An 18,405-nucleotide genomic window follows, 5' to 3' on the forward strand; every position below is an offset into this window, starting at 1 on the left:
ATCCCTGGCCTTGCTCAGTGGGTTAAGGATCTGGCATTGCTGTGGCTCTGGTGTAGGCCGGGGGCTACAGCTCCGATTAGACCCCTAGCTGGGAACCTCCATATGCTGAGGGTGAGGCCCTAGAAAAGACAAACAAAAAACAAAAAAAAACAAAGGGTACAGCATAGGGTTTCTACCAACCATTAATGACACCTGTAAAACAGTGTGAGTTCATTCTATTTGTGACAACTAAAAAAGCTATACTAAGCTAACAACATATTTTTTCCCTTTGAAGGGTATCTGGAAACTCACAGAATAATTTCTAAGCTCCATGAACTCAAGGATTCCCAGAATAGGGCAGGAATTGGAACATAAGAGTAGCTTTTTTTTTTTTTTTTTTTCTTTTTGGCTTTTCTAGGGCCGCTCCCACAGCATATGGAGGTTCCCAGGCTCGGTGTCTAATCAGAACTGTAGCCGCCGGCCTACACCAGAGCCACAGCAATGCAGGATCTGAGCCGCGTCTGCCACCTATACCACAGCTCATGGCAACGCCGGGTCTTTAACCCACTGAGCAAGGCCAGGGATGGAACCCTCAACCTCATGGTTCCTAGTCGGATTCGTTAACCACTGAGCCACAGTGGGAACTCCCATAACATCAGCTTTTAAAAAAATCATTTTCCAAATGGCTGACCACACAGTGCCACTGGGGGATTTTGGATTAAATATGGAAAAAAGGGGGCCATGAGTCACCAAATCTGGCCTGCCACCTGTGTTCATAAATAAAGTGGGTTGGGTTTTTTTGTTTGTTTCTTGCCTCACTCATGGCATATAGAAGTTCCTGAGTCAGTGATCAACCCACACCACAGCTGTGATCCAAGCCAAAACAATAACACTGCCAGATCCTTTAACCCACTGCGCCACCAGAGAATGCCAATAAAGTTTTATTTTAACACAGCCACACCCATTCTTTTACAAAAAAAAGCAGGACTAAGTAGGTGCAACAGACATTGTATGGACTACAAAATTTATCTGGCCATTTACAGAAAAAGACTGCTTGAATGCTGTGCAAAACCAGGAAGCCAACTTAACCCAGTGCCTTGACACAGTGGATGCTGGAGTAAATGCCTGCTGCCTGAGTTTTTGCTTGCTTTCCACAGTAACTAGAATAAAGACTTGCATGACATAAATTTCTTTTTTTTTTTTTTTCTTTTTAGGGCCGCACCTGCAACATATGTAAGTTCCTAGGCTGGGGGTCGACCCAGAGCTGCAGCTGAAGCCTTCGCCACACTCACAGCAACACCAGATCCAAGCTGCACCTGCAACCTATGATGCAGCTTGCACCAACTCTGGATCCTTAATCCACTGAAGGGGGCCAGGGATTAAACTCGAATCCTCATGGATACTAGTCGGGTTCTTAATCTGCTAAACCACAATGGGAATTCCCAACATAAATTTCTTTTTTTTTTTTTTTTTTTTTTTTTTTTGGTCTTTTTGCCTTTTCTTGAGCCGCTCCCGTGGCATATGGAGGTTCCCAGGCTAGGTGTCAAATCGGAGCTGTAGCCACCGGCCTACACCAGAGCCACAGCAACGCGGGATCCGAGCCGCATCTGCAATCTACACCACAGCTCACGGCAATGCCGGATCGTTAACCCACTGAGCAAGGCCAGGGATCGAACCCGCAACCTCATGGTTCCTAGTCGGATTCGTTAACCACTGCACCACGATGGGAACTCCCCAACATAAATTTCTTAAATGAATATTCTCATTCTTAGATAGATCCTTGATTACAATTTTACTTCCACATTTACTTAACTCTGATCCAAATCTTCACAGACAATAGCGTTGATTATCTCCTTTCTTTTCTTTTTATTTTATTTTTATTTATTTATTTTTTTTCATTTTGCCTTTCCTAGGGCCGCTCCCGTGGCATATGGAGATTCCCAGGCTAGGGGTCTACTCAGAGCTGCAGCCACCAGCCTACACCAGAGCCACAGCAATGCCAGATCCGAGCCGTGTCTGCGCCCTACACCACAGCTCACGGCAACACCAGATCCTTAACCCACTGAGCAAGGCCAGGGATCAAACCTGCAACCTCATGGTTCCTAGTCAGATTCCTTAACCATTGCGCCAGGACGGGAACTCCTCACTATCTCCTTTCTAATGCACAATCCTCATAAAAACTAAGTTAATCTTCCTTCCAGCATTTCTACCCTATCAGTTTTAGCAGGCCCCTATTTTCAAACCATTACTCAATCTAGTATTGTTATTTCTCTAGCAAACTCTCCAACTATTCCCTCAAAGCCTCTGACCACAGCCTCTCTCCTCCAGCCTACAAAAACATGCTACACAGGGATTCCACCAGCACAAATGGTGCCTCTGTAAAAATTTGATAAAGCGGCACCCAAGGGACAGGCAAATTACCAAATTTTTTTTTTCTTTTGTCCTTTTAGGGCCACACCTACGGCATATGGAGGTTCCCAGGCTAGGGGTCTAATCGGAACTGTAGCTGCTGGCCTACGCCAGAGACACAGCAACGTAGGATCCGAGCTGCATCTGCAACCTACACCACAGCTCACAACAACGCCTGATCCTTAACCCACTGAGCAAGGCCAGGGATCGAACCTGCAACCTCACAGTTCCTATTCGGATTCATTAACCACTGAGTCAAGATGGGAACTCCACCAAAATTTTTAAATGCCCCTTCCTTGGAACTAGCCTCATGTCAGGGCTCAGGGCATAAGAGAAAGGTACAGTTTGCAGAAGACCAAGTTGGATTTCTGCCCCACATTGTCTGGAAGCCTGGGCTGTACAGAGTACAAGATGTTCCACAGCCACAGCAAATCTGCTGCCTACCATCCCCAGAGAGGCAATTTCCCTCACTACCAAGTACCCAACCTTTCCAACCCTTTCAATTAATTCTACCTTCAATGTCCTTTAGAACTTGATTCTTTCCCTCTTTCTTCACTATGCACTCCCTTAGCAATATTCTGTCTATATGATCATGTTTAACACTTTCTAAGTCACTGCTACTACATCTGACAGTTTCAAGCAAACAGACTTCCCTTCTTAAGCAGGATCCTCAGGAAAAGAAAGTATATACACCCCACAGACCTTATCATTGTGGCCTATTTTCATTAAAGTTGACTGAAAATAAAGAAGTACCCATGTGCCTTACTACTTTCCCTTATTTGAGTCATACAATTTTTTTGCTAAAGGGACATTTGGATTTTAGACTTTTCAAGGGCCTTTTTTTTTTTTTTTTTTTTGTCTTTTTGCCATTTCTTGGGCCACACCTGCGGCATATGGAGGTTCCCAGGCTAGGGGTCGAATCGGAGGTGTAGCCACCGGCCACGAAAGGAACTCCATCAAGTGCCTTCTTATAAAGCTAGGACACTGGATCTATGAATGTCCTCTCTGAACATGACAGATTCCACGGCGGTCAGAACACGGACATCACCACAGGAGAAAACACAGAAGCTCTTCCCTTCAGAAGTTCCAGTGAACAGTGCTTCCCAAAGAGACGGTTTCAAGAGTTCCCGTTGTGGCTCAGTGGTCAACGAATCCAACTAGGAACCATGAGGTTGTGGGTTCGATCCCTGGCCTGGCTCAGTGGGTTAAGGATCCAGTGTTGCTGTGAGCTGTGGTGTAGGTCGCAGATGCGGCTTGGATCCCACATTGCTGTGGCTCTGGCGTAGACCAGCGACTACAGCTCCGATTGGACGCCTAGCCTGGGAACCTCCATATGTCGCGGGAGCGGCCCAAGAAATAGCAAAAAGACAAAAAAAAAAAAAAAAAAAGAAACTGTTTCACAAGAATCACCTGAGATTCTTGCTAGCAACCCAAGTTACTGGATGCCAACCACAATCTCACTGAGTGCAAGTCTCTTGGACACGGGCCTGGAACTTAGTATTTTTAATGAGTGTGCCAAGTGTTATGTTAATTTAAGTCTGGGTGAGCAGAGACTCAAGTCTTAAGTGCGGCAGAGATGATCCCAGGAGGACTGCTCCCATTCTTTTTTGTCACATTTACAGAAAGGGAACAGGAACGGACTCACTCTCTTACAACTTAGTAACAAGGAACTTCGTAACCAGGCAAGTTCTAACTGGCATAAAAGCACTGCCTGAGATGAACATGATACAGACTTGCACTGGTTAATGTAACATCTAGTTAACCAAATAGAAAGCCTATATTGTTTTTTTCACTTCCCACAGGCAACATTTAAGTAGGACAAGAGAAAGACTTTGGAAACAGAAGCCAAGGAGACCGTCCCAAGCCCCATCTCTCAACTTCACATCTCACCTCGATTCCTTTTAGGAAAGCAGGTGCTGAGGAATAATAATTGTGCCACCGTCAGCACAAAACTAAGGCACATCTAATAACAGCAAGAATGGTTCCACCCTGCAAATGCTCAGGGTGCTACAACATCAAAAGTCTTTCTAAATTTTTTTTTTTTTCTTTTTAGGGTCGCACACACGGCATATGCAGGTTCCCAGGCCAGGGGTCCAATCGGAGCTACAGCTGCCAGCCTATGCCACAGGCACAGAAACGCAGGATCCAAGCCGCCTCTGTGACCTACACCACAGCTCACGGCAACGCGGGATCCTCAACCCATTGAGCGAGACCAGGGATTGAACCCACAGCCTCACGGTGCCTAGTCAGATTCATTTCTGCTGTACCACCATGGGAACTCCAAAAGTTTGAAGCTGATACTGGTGTCAAGTTTAGGAAACAGACTGTTTCAAGGCTTCCCTGGACAAGAGCAAACTTACTATTTCTGACACCACAGACACTTACCTGAGGTACAACATCCTGCAGAAAAGTCACGACACTTTCCATGTAGGACTGCTCTCTGAAAAAAAGGGTGAAATGGATAAAATTTATCATGTCACCTTAATACGAAACATGGAAAAGCTTCTTCTACGAGCCCTAATAAAGTTATTCATAACATTTTTTTAAAAAAGAAAAAGAATCTCCTGTGTGGCACTGCGGGTTAAGGATCCGTCAATGATGCAGCTGTGGTGCCGGCTGCAACTACGATAAGGGTTTGTTCTTTTTGTTTGTTTTTTTGTCTTTTTTTTTTCTGCCTTTTCTAGGGCCGCTCCCACGGCATATGGAGGTTCCCAGGCTAGGGGTCTAATTGGAGCTGTAGCCACAGGCCTACGCCAGAGCCACAGCAACTAAGGATCCAAGCTGCGACTGCGACCTACACCAAAGCTCACGGCAATGCCGGATCCTTAACCCACTGAGCGAGGCCAGGGATCGAACCTGCAACCTCATGGTTCCTAGTTGGAATCACTAACCACTGCGCCACAACGGGGAACTCCTATGATGCGGGTTTGATTGCTGCCCCAGGAACTTGCATATACCATGGGTTCAGCCAAAAAAAAAAAAAAAAAATTCTCATGGCCTGGTAATTCTGCTAATCTGCTTTCTTAATTTCTTTGTATATTGTGTTAAATACAAATGATATTTTAACTTTTAAAACATTCTCTTAAAATTTATGCCCTTAAAAGGTATTTTTGGTTGCACCCATGGCATGTGGAAGTTCCCAGGCCAGGCATCAAACCCATGTCTCAGCAGTGACCTGAGCCACAGCTGTAACACTGCTGAATCCTTAACCACTAGGCCACCAGGGAACTCCCACGCTCTTTTTTTTTTTTTTTAATGTTTGGCTGCACCCATGGCATGTGGAAGTTCCAGGGCCAGGGAGTGAACCACAGCTGATGCAGAAACAATGTAGTTATGCCATGTACTTATGCTGTAGGCCACACAGGCAGTCCACCATGCTCAATTTTTTTTTTTTTGACTAAAGTATAGTTGATTGAGAATATTGTGTTAGTTTCAGGTGAACAGCAAAGTCATTAGTTCTACATTTTTCTGATTTTTTTTATGATAGTTTATTACAAGATATCAAATAGTTTTTTGTGCTATACAGTATGCCCTTGTTGTCTCTCTATTTTACATATAGCAGTACACATGTTAACCCCATATTTCTAATTTATCCCTCCCTCATCTTTCCCCTTTGGCAACCATAAGTTTGTTGTCTATACCTATGAGTCTATTTCTGTTTTATAAATAAGTTCATTTGTTATTTTTTAAATGCCACATATAAGTGATACTGTATAATGTTTGTCTTTCTCTGCCTGGCTTAGTTCATTCACTATGATAATCTCTAAATACATCCATGTTGCTACAAGTAGCAACATTTCATTCTTTTTTATGGCCACATGCTCTTTTTTTTTTTTTTTTTTTTTTCTGTCTTTTGTCTTTTTAGGGCCGCACCCTCAGCATGTGGAGGTTCCCAGGCTAGGGGTCCAATCAGAGCTGTAGCTGCCAGTCTACACCACAGCCACAGCAACGCCAGATCTGAGCCTCCTCTGTGACCTACACCAAAGCTCACGGCAACGCTGGATCCTCAACCCACTGAGCAAGGCCAGGGATGGAAGCCCGCAACCTCATGGTTCCTAGTCGGATTCGTTTCCCCTGAGCCATGACGGGAACTCCATGCTCTCTTCTTTTGATATAGATGAACTTTTAACTAGTGTTTGAAGGACTGATGACAGAAGACTTGGCTTAAGCAGGACCTTCCTCTTGAGTCAGAGCAGAAGCATGCCCTAGTTAGAGCAAGAAAAGCTGTTGCTGATGACTCAGTATGTCATGACCTCCTCTTTAATCTGGTTACAAACCTTGTCCCTTACCTGTATAGAGCAAAATAGATCTCTATTTTGCTGCATGTGCAGGCCTTAAAAAGAGTTTTAAGACATCTTCACAGGGAGTTCCCTTTGTGTCTCAGTGGCTGAGGAACCCAACTAGTATCCATGAGGATGCAGGTTTGATACCCAGCCTCGCTCAGTGGGTTAAGGATCTGGTGTTGTCCTGCACTGTGGTGTAGGTCGCAGACACAGCTCAGATCCTGCATTGCTGTGGCTGTGGTGTAGGCTGGTAACTGCATCTCCGATTTCACCCCTAGCCTGAGAACTTCCATGTGCCCTGAGTGCGGCCCTAAAAAAAAAAATTTTTTTTAATTAAATTAAAAAAAAAAAAAAACTGGAGTTCCTGTCGTGGCTCAGTAGTGAATGAATCCGACTAGAAACCATAAGGTTGCGGGTTCGATCCCTGGCCTTGTTCAGTGGGTTAAGGATCCGGTGTTGCTGTGAGCTGTGATGTAGGTTGCAGATGCAGCTCGGATCCTGCATTGCTGTGGCTCTGGAGTAGGCCGGTGGCTACAGCTCCGATTCGACCCCTAGCCTGGGAACCTCCATATGCCGCGGGAGCGGCCCAAGAAATGGCAAAAAGACAAAAAACAAATAAACAAAACAAAACAAAACAATCATAAAAAAAACTAAGTATGTCTTCACAGAACTATTTTTTTCTTTTCTTTTCAGGGCCAGACCCAGGCTAGGGGTCGAATCAAAGCTACAGCTACAGGGCTACACCACAGCAACATGGGATCCAAGCCACATCTGGGACCTACAGCACAGCATAGACAACGCCAGATCCTTAACCCTCTAAGTGAGGTAAGGGATCACACCCACATCCTCATGGATACTAATCGGATTCATAACCTGCCGAGCCACAGAGGAACTTCCAACCATTATTTGTTAAAAGAATACTGAATAAATAAAATAACTTCAAAAGTACTAAAATTATGTATTGCATAACAAAAAGCAATATACGTGAGGCTGCACAGAACACTGCATAAGCACACAGACTGGAGACAAACTGCTTGAGTTTGATCCAGGTTCCCCTTTCTTTCTTTTTTTTTTTTTTTTTTTGGTCTTTTTGCCTTTTCTAGGGCGGCTCCCGCGGCATATGGAGATTCCCAGGCTAGAGGTCTAATCAGAGCTGTAGCCACCGGCCTACGCCAGAGCCACAGCAATGAGAGATCCGAGCCACGTCTGCAACCTACACCACAGCTCACGGCAATGCCAGATCCTTAACCCACTGAGCAAGGCCAGGGATCGAACCCGCAACCTCATGGTTCCTACTTGGATGCGTTAACCACTGCGCCATGATGAGAACTCCCAGGTTCCCCTTTCTTGACTGTTACCAAGTACAATTTATTTAACTTTTCTCTGCTTTGGTTTCCTCACCTATAAAAGGAAGACTGAAATAGTACCTAACTCATAACTTAACCTGTTGCAATGGTCCATCATTAGCAAAGAAATAAAGAGCCTTAGGAAATGCAGGAGGGAAAAAAGGAAGAATAATGGTAAAATATCATATTATACACATACTTTTGTTAGCCTGAGAAGGTAGTCTTTACATATCATGCTATTCTGTCCAAGAGAAATAATTCAAACTGCTACAATCCCATTATTAACATTTTAAAAGGCAGAAAACAAATTTCACTTCTTAGCCAAGTATTCAAGGGTCTTAATTGTCTACCGCAACCTCCTTTAAACAGGGCAACTTCCCTAGATTTCATTTATGAAAACAGCTTGCCATTCCCACCTCAGCTCACTCTATTACCTTTGCCAAAAATGTGAGCTTGACTCTAACTGCCAAAATTCTATTCATTTAGCTTCTTAATGAAACCTAAAGATCTAAAATACTCCCACTAGGAGTTCCTGTCGTGGCTCAAACGATCCCAAATAGCATCCATGAGGATGCATGTTCAATCCCTGGCCTTGCTGAGTGGGTTAAGGATCCAGCATTGCCATGAGCTGTGGTGTAGGTCACAGATGAGGCTGGGATACAACAATGCTGTGGCTGTGGTATAGGCCAGCAGCTACAGGTCCGATTCAATCCCTAGCCTGGGAACCTCCATGTGCTGTGAGTGCAGCCCTAAAAAGACAAGAGATCAAAAAATAGAAATAAAAATAAAATAAAATAAAATATTCCCACTAAAATATTCCTTCTAAATTCTCATGCTGTTTTGCTAGCATATTTTTTACTTATTATAGTGCTTCCAAGTATACACATTTAAAACTATATTAGATTAAAAGTATAGATATGCTTTGTCAAAAAATGCTTTAAATAGGGAGTTCCCATTGTGGCTCAGCGGAAATGAATCTGACTAGTATGCAGGAGGAAGCAGGTTCGATCCCTGGCTTCACTTAGTGGGTTAAGGATCTGGCATTGCCCTGAGCTGTGGTGTAGGTCCCCGGCACAGCTCGGATCTGATGTGGCGGTGGCATAGGTCAGTGGCTACAGCTCTGATACAACCCCTAACCTGGGAATCTCCATATGCTGCAAGTGTGGCCCTAAAAAAAAAAAAAAAAAAAAAAGACAACAAAATGCTTAAAATATAGAACTGTACTTCCTATGACACTGACTATGAAATTTCTGAGATCTAGCGTAAGTGACATCACAATCTAGTAAACATACACACACATATGAATGAATATATCTATGTGCATGCCACAAAACAATACTAACTCCCAACTTTCATGTTTTATTTCATTTTTTAAATAATGGTCCTGATCCATTAAATGATTTAATGACCCACTAACTGTTAAACTTGAGGTTTGAAAAAAACAGTACTCAAGGATTTGTGGAGTTCCCTTGTGGCACAGGGGGTTAAGGATCCAGTGATGTCACTGCAGCAGCTTGGAAGAGTTCCATTCCTGGCCTAGCAACTTCCACATGCCCTGGGGACAGGCCCCCACAACTAAAACCAAAAAAAAGGATTTACCATAGTGCTTTTCACATACTCTATAAATGTGCTAAATACATCAACCTGAGCTCCAAATTATTGCTTTTATTTGGCCTTGGTAATGATATTTGTCATCCTGTAAAGCCAAAATTAAACGGATTTTACAAAAGTAAGCACTGCTCACAAAGGAAACCTGAAAGTTACCACTCCTTCATTTATTAGGCTTATCTGAAACTTGCTTACGTGACAGCCTGAGGGCGCACCACCACTCCACCAGTACATCGACTGGGTCTTCTGGGGGAATCTGTAGCCATTGCTTCATTCACAAAACCTGTTTCCAGAACAAAAAGACAGAAAAAAACAGATTATTGTCATTGGGGGGGGTAAGGAGGAAGATTTAGGGCTGCTTGCTAGAGATCCCTTGCCAAAAATACCTACAATATAGGAAAATTCCCCAACAATTCCTATTACACCTGAAAGAGGGGAGGGCAGAAGAGGAAAAAGTAAGATAAAAGATTTCTTGAGGTTTTCTTATTTGGACCACGACAAGAACCACAAAACTACTTAAGACTCTTGCAGGACCCTGTGATCCCCTGTTAATATAAACTAGGAAGGGATGCAAAGCCCAGCACAGGATCACTTTATAAAAACAAATGTGCTACCTTTGTGAGCCAAAATTAAAGAATTTACTGAAATCTTCCATTGAGAACAATGAAAATATACCTGGTACACTATTTTAAGACCAAATGGAACAATGAGGTAATACCTCCAACTAAGACTGTGGGGACTCTATGAATAAGACTGTGTATTTTAACATGTATTGTGATGGATGTGAACTAGTCTTACTGTGGTGGTCATTTCACAATATATACAACTTTCAAATCATTGTGTTGTACACCTGAAACTCATATATATATGTACACCTGAAACTCAATTATATGCACTCAAAAAAAGACTGCATGATCACAATTTAACAAGATGTTTGAAATCCCATTTGTTAAAACCCCCATCCCCCACCCCCACTACTGTAACCTAATCATCATTGTCTAAATAAGCAACAATAACTTATATTAGAAGCCCCTTATCCTTTCCAGTCACGTCATTGAACCCTGACCCTCGAATGTCTAAAAAGCACCTGAATCACTGGGGAGATTTTAAAAGCATGGAATGTGCTTGATTAAGGTTAAAAGAGACAGATCTCTTACATGGTTCAGGAAAGAAAGCCCACAGCCTGGAATTAATCTTGAAAGCCCCTAAAACCATCTCTTTTAAGCAGGGAGCATTCTATCACCTTATCTGAAAACTCGCACATTGATGAGTCCCATCTGCCACAACCAAAACACCCTTCGCCCCAACTAGCCCAGGTACCCATTTCCCCAGTGGATACCTTCACCTCCAGTCCCTCAGCTCTCTCATTTCCATTCCTCCCTTTATTTCTCGAAACACAGCCTCCCAAGAACAGTCCTCAAGGGCCCTGTCTCCTGAGGAAGACCCTCGCCAGCCCCTCAGATCCCACTCTCCTGAAAGACAACCAGCACGGCGCTACCCACTTAACCTCCAACGCTGAGCCACCGCTGCCCCTGGCCGCCCTCTGGCCCCTTGCCCTTCCTCCCCTCCCCCTCCGATCTCCACAGATCCCCCTCGTCGAATTCCTGCCAGCCAAGCCCTCTCCCCTCACGCAGCTAGTCCCTCGTCCTCGCCCAGCCTCCCCAAAGCCACAGCACCGCCAGCCCTCTCACCGGCCGCCCCGCCGGTAAACGCTGTTCTCCAGCTCAAGGCTCACTGTTTGGAGTCTCCCTTCGTGATTGACGGTTACCACTTCCTACCACGCCTCAGCGGAACTACCTTTCTAGCCAATCCCAGAAGCAAACTGTTCGCTGCCGGGCACCGCCCTCAGAGGTCAGCTTCGCCAACCAGCAAGTAGAAAAGAGGCGGGCCCGCCTCCTGAATTGATCCAATCCGCTGGGGCTCGAGGGAAAACAAAACAGTATGTAAGTTCGGGTGAAGCCGAGGTGTCAGGTTCGGTTGCGAACGCAGGCAGGTGTGGAGGAGTGACTAACATGTCTCTTTTCCTTTGCACATAGAACCTCCGTAGCTTCGTGAGACAGTATCATGCTGCAAAAGCCTGTGCACCTCACTTGGGCGTCTCAGGCTGGGAGTCGGACCACTGGAGAACCGGTCTGTTTACATCGAATTCTCGCGACAGCTGGTTCGGAGCTCAAAGCACGTGGACATGGCAGCTGCCAATCACTGTTAGCGGGCCACTCACCCATCCCGAACCCGCCTTCTGCCCCGCCCTTCTCGATGTGTTTACCTTCCGGGAGCCTAGGCTTATTTGCGCTGGTGGGCAGCCCTGGAGCCTAGGTGGTGATCTGAATGAGGGGTGAGGAGGGTATTATCAATTTGACTTAGGTTTGTGGACCACGCCTGACCTCTTCCTTACCTGTTTATACTTCCCGTAAGGAACAGATTGAGATTTCCATGGTGTCTTTCCATCAGATATATTTACTGTTTTATTGAAGGAACACTCAGTACAGTCCTAGGCACTTCATGAGTACTATCAAGTTTAACACTCATGACAATCCCGTGAGAATATGGCTTATTAATAGGCACGGAGTTTGTAACAAAGTGGCTGATACAACAGTAGAATTTTTTTTTTAATTTTTAGCAGAGTGGAGGAGGTGAAAGTTTAGTAAAGACACCTCACCGGAAATATGCAGTTAACCAAGTGCTGGAGAGACAGACAGAGACCTAGCCAAGAAGCCACCCGTTTGCTTGTGACGCTCAATTAGTGCCAATAAAAAGGACACCCTAAGTGATATTTATCAGGCTAATGTTTGCACATTGGCTAATAAAAGATTTTGAACATTCGTCTTTTTCCACAACACAAATTCCCAGAACTGTGGAGATTTTTTCGTCTTTTTTTTTTTTTTTTTTTTTTGAGTTTTTAGGGCTGCACCCAGGACATATGGTCAGGCTAAGGGTCAAATCACAGCTGTAGCTGATGGCCTTCACCACAGCAACAACATGAGACTAGAGCAGAGTCTGTGACCTACACCACAGCTCACAGCAACACCGGATCCTTAACCCACTGAGCAAGGCCAGGGGTCGAACCCGCAACCTCATGGTTCCTAGTCGGATTCGTTAACCACTGAGCCTCCACGGGAACTCCAGGAAAACAGAAATAAACTCACAGAAGTTTGTTATAAATAAACTTCAATAAACACATTGAAGTTGTGTAAAATGCTATAAAAAATGGATATAAATAGAGATAGGAGATGGCTTATTTTAGGTGTTGTGATCAGGAGGTGACATTTGAACAAAGAATTCAATTAAGGAAATGAGAAAGCTACTCTAAGGGAAAAGTAGTCTAGACAAAAGACACAAGTATATAGGCCCTAAAAAGGAATGAATTTTGAAGAAGAATTATTAGGGTGTTCCCATCGTGGTGCAGTGGGAACAAATCTGACTAGGAACCATGAGGTTGGGGGTTCGAATCCTGAATTGCTATGGCTGTGGCTGCAGCATAGGCCAGCAGCTACAGCTCTGATTCACCCCCTAGCCTGGGAACTTCCATATGCCACGGCTGCAGCCCTAAAAAGACAAAGGACAAAACAAGCAAACAGAAAAAAAGGATCCCACGTTGCTGTGACTGTGGCATAGGCCAGAAGCTGTAACTCCAATTCAACCCTTAGCCTGGGAACTGATGCCACAGTTGCGGCCCTAAAAAGCAAAAAAAGAAAGGAAGGAAGGAAAAGAGAATTCAGAATGATGCCTGTAATTTGGGCTTGAGCAAATGAGTGACAACATTTACAGATAGGATGAACCCCGTTGAAGTTATGCATTTTTTTTTACTGGAAGTGAATTTCTCTGCCCGGATTTCATCCTTTGTGAATTGTGGAAAGAATGTTATGAGCCTCATAAGATAATGTTACGAGGTGTAAATAAATTTTAAATTCCTAGAACCAATTAGAAATTTCTTTAAATTAACTACTTCTAAGTATGAATTAATCAACTATTTCTAATTACTCCTTTTTCTCCACAAAGATGTTCAAATCTCTCATGAGCCTGCAAATAGAGAATAAAGTAGAATTTGTGGTGAGCATTTCCCACTCATGCTTAATACATTTTGCCAGCTCCTGAGTCATTTCAGAGTATTGGAACTTGGGGAAACTTCAACAATCTATTCTGGGGACTGAGCAATCCCAGCTAGGAAAATCATTTTCAGTGTAAGAGTGATTTCAAGCCAGAGTCCCGTGTTCTTCCAGTTGCTACAATAGCCCATTGTAATAAATCTCAAATGACTAAAATTGCCCCTCCCAAGGCCCTGCAAATCAAAAACAACGAAGAATTTCCCAGAGAATTGTCAGGGAACTGTACATATGCAAACCAAATGTCAAGGTCAAGATATTTTCTTTTTGTTTGGTAGGATTAGGATTCTTTTTTTAGCCTCAAACAAGCCATTGCCTCACTTGTTTTGGCCCCCAAAACACTGGAACAATAATCACATGATTTAAGCAGTGATAAAATAATTTGATTTCACTTAGAATCATGATGAACTGAGCCTGGAGGGAACTCCCAGAACTTTAATATTTCAATTTTCAGTCAAGCATAAGGAAAAATAAAGAGGAGTTCTCTTGTGATGTATTGGGCTAAGGATCCAGTGCTGTCGCCACTGTGGCTTGGGTTCATTCCCTGGCCTGGGGACATCTACATGCCAAGGGTGAAGCCAAAAAAAAAAAAAAAAAGGAAGGCATTCCCGTCGTTGTGCAACAGAAACAAATCTGACTAGGAACTATGAGGTTGCGGGTTCAATCCCTGGCCTTACTCAATGGGTTGAGGATCTGGCGTTGCTGTGGTGTAGGCTGGCAGCTATAGTTCAGATTAGACCCCTAGCCTGGGAACCTCCATATGCTGCGGGTGAGGCCCTTAAAAGACAAAAAAAAAAAAAAAAGAAAAAGATGGGGGGCACCAGCATGGGGTCCAGAAAGATGTGGTTTTCTCCTATTGGCCTTGCTCAATTACCCATATCAGTCTTTGTCCAATAGGGTCTTAGGGGTGAAAATATTCCATAAGTCTCATAAATTCTTTGCCCTTTTCTTCCCATAAACTGAGTCACAGGAGATTAGGGATTAATGTGCATCTGGGCATAGGTACACTCCCTACAGTAAACAAGGCCTGTGGGGATGTTACTCCCTGGAGCCCTTAAGCCACAAATGTTAATCAATGGCCATATCAAAGAATGTGTGGAAGCTCATGCTCCTACACTGACTACCTGAATTAATATTCTGCAGGTTTGATTCCTGGCCTCACTTAGTGGGTTAAGGATCTGCGTTGCCAGGAGCTGTGGCTCATGATCACGCGGCTCAGATCTGGCGTTGCTTTGGCCATGCTGTAGGCCAGTGGCTACAGCTCAGATTCAGATTCAACCCCTAGCCTGGGAGACTCCATTTGCCTTGGGTGCAGCCTTTTTTTTTTTTTTTTTTTTTTTTTGTCTTTTGAACTTTCAGGGCCGCACCCACGGCATATGGCGCATGGAGTTTCCCAGGCTAGGGGTTGAATTGGAGTTGTGGCCGCTGGCCTACTCCACAGCCACAGCAATGCCAGAACCCATCTGCATCTTCAACCTACATCACAGACGGCAACGCCGGATCCTTAACCCAGTGAGCAAGGCCAGGGATCGAACCCGAAACCTCATGGTTCCTGGTCGGAACTCCCGATGCAGCCTTAAAAAGCAAAAAAATAAGGGGAGTTCCCGTCGTGGTGCAGCGGAAACAAACCCTACTAGGAACGATGAGGTTGGGGGTTCAATGCCTGGCCTTGATCAGTGGGTTAAGGATCTGGCATTGCCGTGAGCTGCGGTGTAGTTTGCAGACACAGCTTGGATCTGACATTGCTGTGGCTCTGGCGTAGGCCAGCAGCTACGGCTCTGATTCGACCCCTAGCCTGGGAACTCCATATGCCATGGGAGTGGCTATAAAAAGACCAAAAAAAAAAAAGCAGAAAAATAAAATAAAAATAAAGGATCTGTGGTGGGAATCTGTGGCTGGAGTTCATGGCAGGAACTTCCATATGCTGTGGCCCTAAAAAGACACTGCTATGGCTCGAGTCACTGTTGTGAAGCAGGTTCAATCCCTGGCCCAGGAACTTCATGTGCCATGGGCAAGGCCAAAAAAAGGGAAGAAGTTAAAAAAATGAGTAAGACTATTAGGTAACATTTAAAATTGAATCTGCAGTAACAGTTTTGAGAGGGTAAAATTTTAATATTAGGTAACATTATTGAGCTCTATATGGCAGTCATTGTAGTATTATTATCTACATTTTACAGGCGAGGACCAAGACTCAAAGATGATAAGCCATTTAGCCCCAAATGCAGGCACAGTGGTAGCACTCCATGGTTCTTGACACCCCAGCTTTCTGCCTGAAAAGAGGAACCCCAAAGAAAGAGTACTGGGGAGACTGTATAGAGGGAGGAGCTCAGGAAAGTGACTCCACTGAGTACATTATGCATGGATCAGATCCTAATCAGCAAGTCAAAGACTAAGAACTTAACTGGCAGATAGATCACTGCCCAGGTCCCAGGCTCCACTGGGTGATGCACACAAGGGGCAGATCAAATTATACAATGGCAGAGGTTTCCCAGGAAATGAAATGACATTGAAACCACAGCCCACAGAAGGTGGGTTGGAACATGAAGCATGCAATTAGCCAGATTGATTGCCTATTAAAACTATCAGTGATTCCCCCGAAGAGCTCATCAAGAGTGTCACATTATTCAGATGTCTAGGATATAATCCAAAATTACACGGTGTACAAAGAACCAGGAAAATTCCACTTCACCTGGAAAAAAAAATTAACAGATGCCAATACCTAGATGACAAAGATTATCTGGTGCTTTAAGCAATATTAAAAAATTGGCCTTGCAAGAAACTGTGAACACGCTTGACATGAATGAAAAAAATAGAAAAATCTCAAAAAAGAGAAGATACGAAGAAGAACTGTAAGCAGTTAGGGTCGGGGGGGCGGGGGGGGGGGGAGGTGGGGTGGGGAGGTGGGGAGACAACCAGGCATGGCTCTCTTGGATCCTAGGTGGGTTAATTAACTGCTGAGCCACAGTAGGAATTCCAGACATGGCTCTCTTAAGTGAAGCAATTTTGACCTAAGCCATTTTGTGATCTAAGCCTGGCCACGAAGCTTGCCCTTGAACAGGTCTCAGTGATTTTAAGGGAAGTGAGGGAACACAGAAACAAAGGAAAAATCAAGAAATAACAGTTCAATGATAAAACAGAGTCCCAGTTCCTCTTCAAGGGATATACATAACAATCTCACACAGGAAGTTTCCCTGTGGCACAATAGATTAAGGAGCTGGTGAGGACAAAGAGGTGCATAAGTTCAATCCCTGGCCTAGGAACTTCCACATGCCATGAGTAGAGTCCAAATAATAAAAACAGCAATATGATGCATATCCTCTGGGTTGTCCTTTTTTTTTTTTTTTAAACAGCACATGGAAGTTCCTGGGCTAGGACTGAGTCAGAGCTGCAGCGGTAGGCCTATACCATAGCCACAGCAATGCTGCATCTACAACCTGTAACTCAGCTTGAGGCAACACCAGACCCTTAACCCACTGAGAAGGGCCAGGGATCAAACCTGCATCCTCACAGATACCATATCAGGTTCTTAACTCACTGGGCCACAATGGGAACCCCTGTGTTCTCAATTTTTTGTTCATAAGAGATAAGCTTCTGGGAGTTTCCATCGTGGGCAGTGGTTAACGAATCTGACTAGGAACCATAAGGTTCCAGGTTCGATCCCTAGCCTTGCTCAAGGGGTTAAGGATCTGGTGTTGCCATGAGCTGTGGTGTAGGTCACAGACACAGCTCAGATCCTGCATTGCTGTCGCTCTGGCGTAGGCCAGCGGCTACAGCTCCAGTTAGACCCCTAGCCTGAGAACCTCCATATGCGGAGGGAGCGGCCCTAGAAAAGCCAAAAAAAAAAGAAAGAAAGAAATAAGCTTCATTCAGGCGCTTTCATCTTCCCTGAGTTCCAAAGGGCAGATTCAAACAGTGGTTTATCAGGGAAGGGAGGAAAAGCAGAAACAAATGAGGAGGAGCAATCAAAAAACAATAGTGCAGGGAGTTCCCATTGTGGTTCAGCAAGTTAAGAATCCCACTAGTATCCATAAGGATGCCGGTTCAATCCCTTGGCCTCGCTCAGTGGGTTAATGGATCTGGTGTTGCCAAGAGCTGCAGTATAGGTCACAGATGCAGCTTGGATCTGGCATTGCTGTGGCTGTGGTGTAGGTAGGCAGCTGTAGCTTGGATTCAACCCTGCAGGTGTGGCCCTAAAAGAGAAAAAAAAACAAAACCAAAACCAATAGTGCAGCAAAGGTTCAGGGTCCTGGTTCCTCCTCAAGGAATATTACAATATCTTTGAGTTTTTCAGTAGGAACTAAGGCCCCCAACCCAGGGAGGAGGGATGGTAACTTAAGGCTGAGAATGAGATTCCTGAAACACTGTCCTGTTACCTCATCACCAACCTATCAGAAGAAAAGTCTCAACACAATAGAAGATAAAAACTCTGTCTTACCCCTCCTCTCCCAATGATTTTTTTTTTCTTTTTAGGGCTGTACCCACGGCATATAGAAGTTCCCAGGCTAGGGGTCAAATCATAACTGCTGGTCACAGCCACAGCCTCAGCCACATGGGATCAGAGCCCTGTCTGTGACCTACACTGAAGCTCACAGCAACACCAGGTCCTTAACCCACTGAGCAAAGCCAGGGATCAAACTCGTGTCCTCACATATACCAGTTGGATTTGTTACCATTGAG

The 18,405-nt window shown here is 44.4% G+C and overlaps 1 protein-coding gene across 26 annotated transcripts in view; it reads right to left on the bottom strand.

The window, feature by feature from the left end:
- Positions 1–11,797, bottom strand: part of BCAS3 (BCAS3 microtubule associated cell migration factor) — a 580,731-nt gene extending 568,934 nt beyond the window's left edge. For 21 of the 26 annotated variants that reach the window (XR_014821299.1, XR_014821300.1, XR_014821301.1 and 18 more), the window contains exons 1-3: positions 11,317–11,373; positions 9,821–9,908; positions 4,774–4,828 (exon numbers count right to left, since the gene is read on the bottom strand). Coding sequence is in view for 21 of the 26 variants with exons in the window: in XM_021068166.2 (XP_020923825.2) it covers positions 4,774–4,828; positions 9,821–9,891 (126 nt within the window). In the remaining 5 variants the exon portion in view is untranslated. Of the gene's footprint in view, positions 1–4,773; positions 4,829–9,820; positions 9,909–11,316; positions 11,374–11,422 lie in introns of those variants that run through there. The other 5 variants (XM_084985045.1, XM_084985048.1, XM_084985047.1 and 2 more) reach the window with 2 other exon arrangements.
- Positions 11,798–18,405: the final 6,608 nt, after the last annotated feature.

Source organism: Sus scrofa, chromosome 12, assembly GCF_054392235.1.
Source record: "Sus scrofa isolate SSC_HxYL_T2T_F1_AM1 chromosome 12, Sscrofa_HxYL_maternal_Yorkshire_Landrace_v2.0, whole genome shotgun sequence".
NCBI lineage: Eukaryota > Metazoa > Chordata > Mammalia > Artiodactyla > Suidae > Sus > Sus scrofa.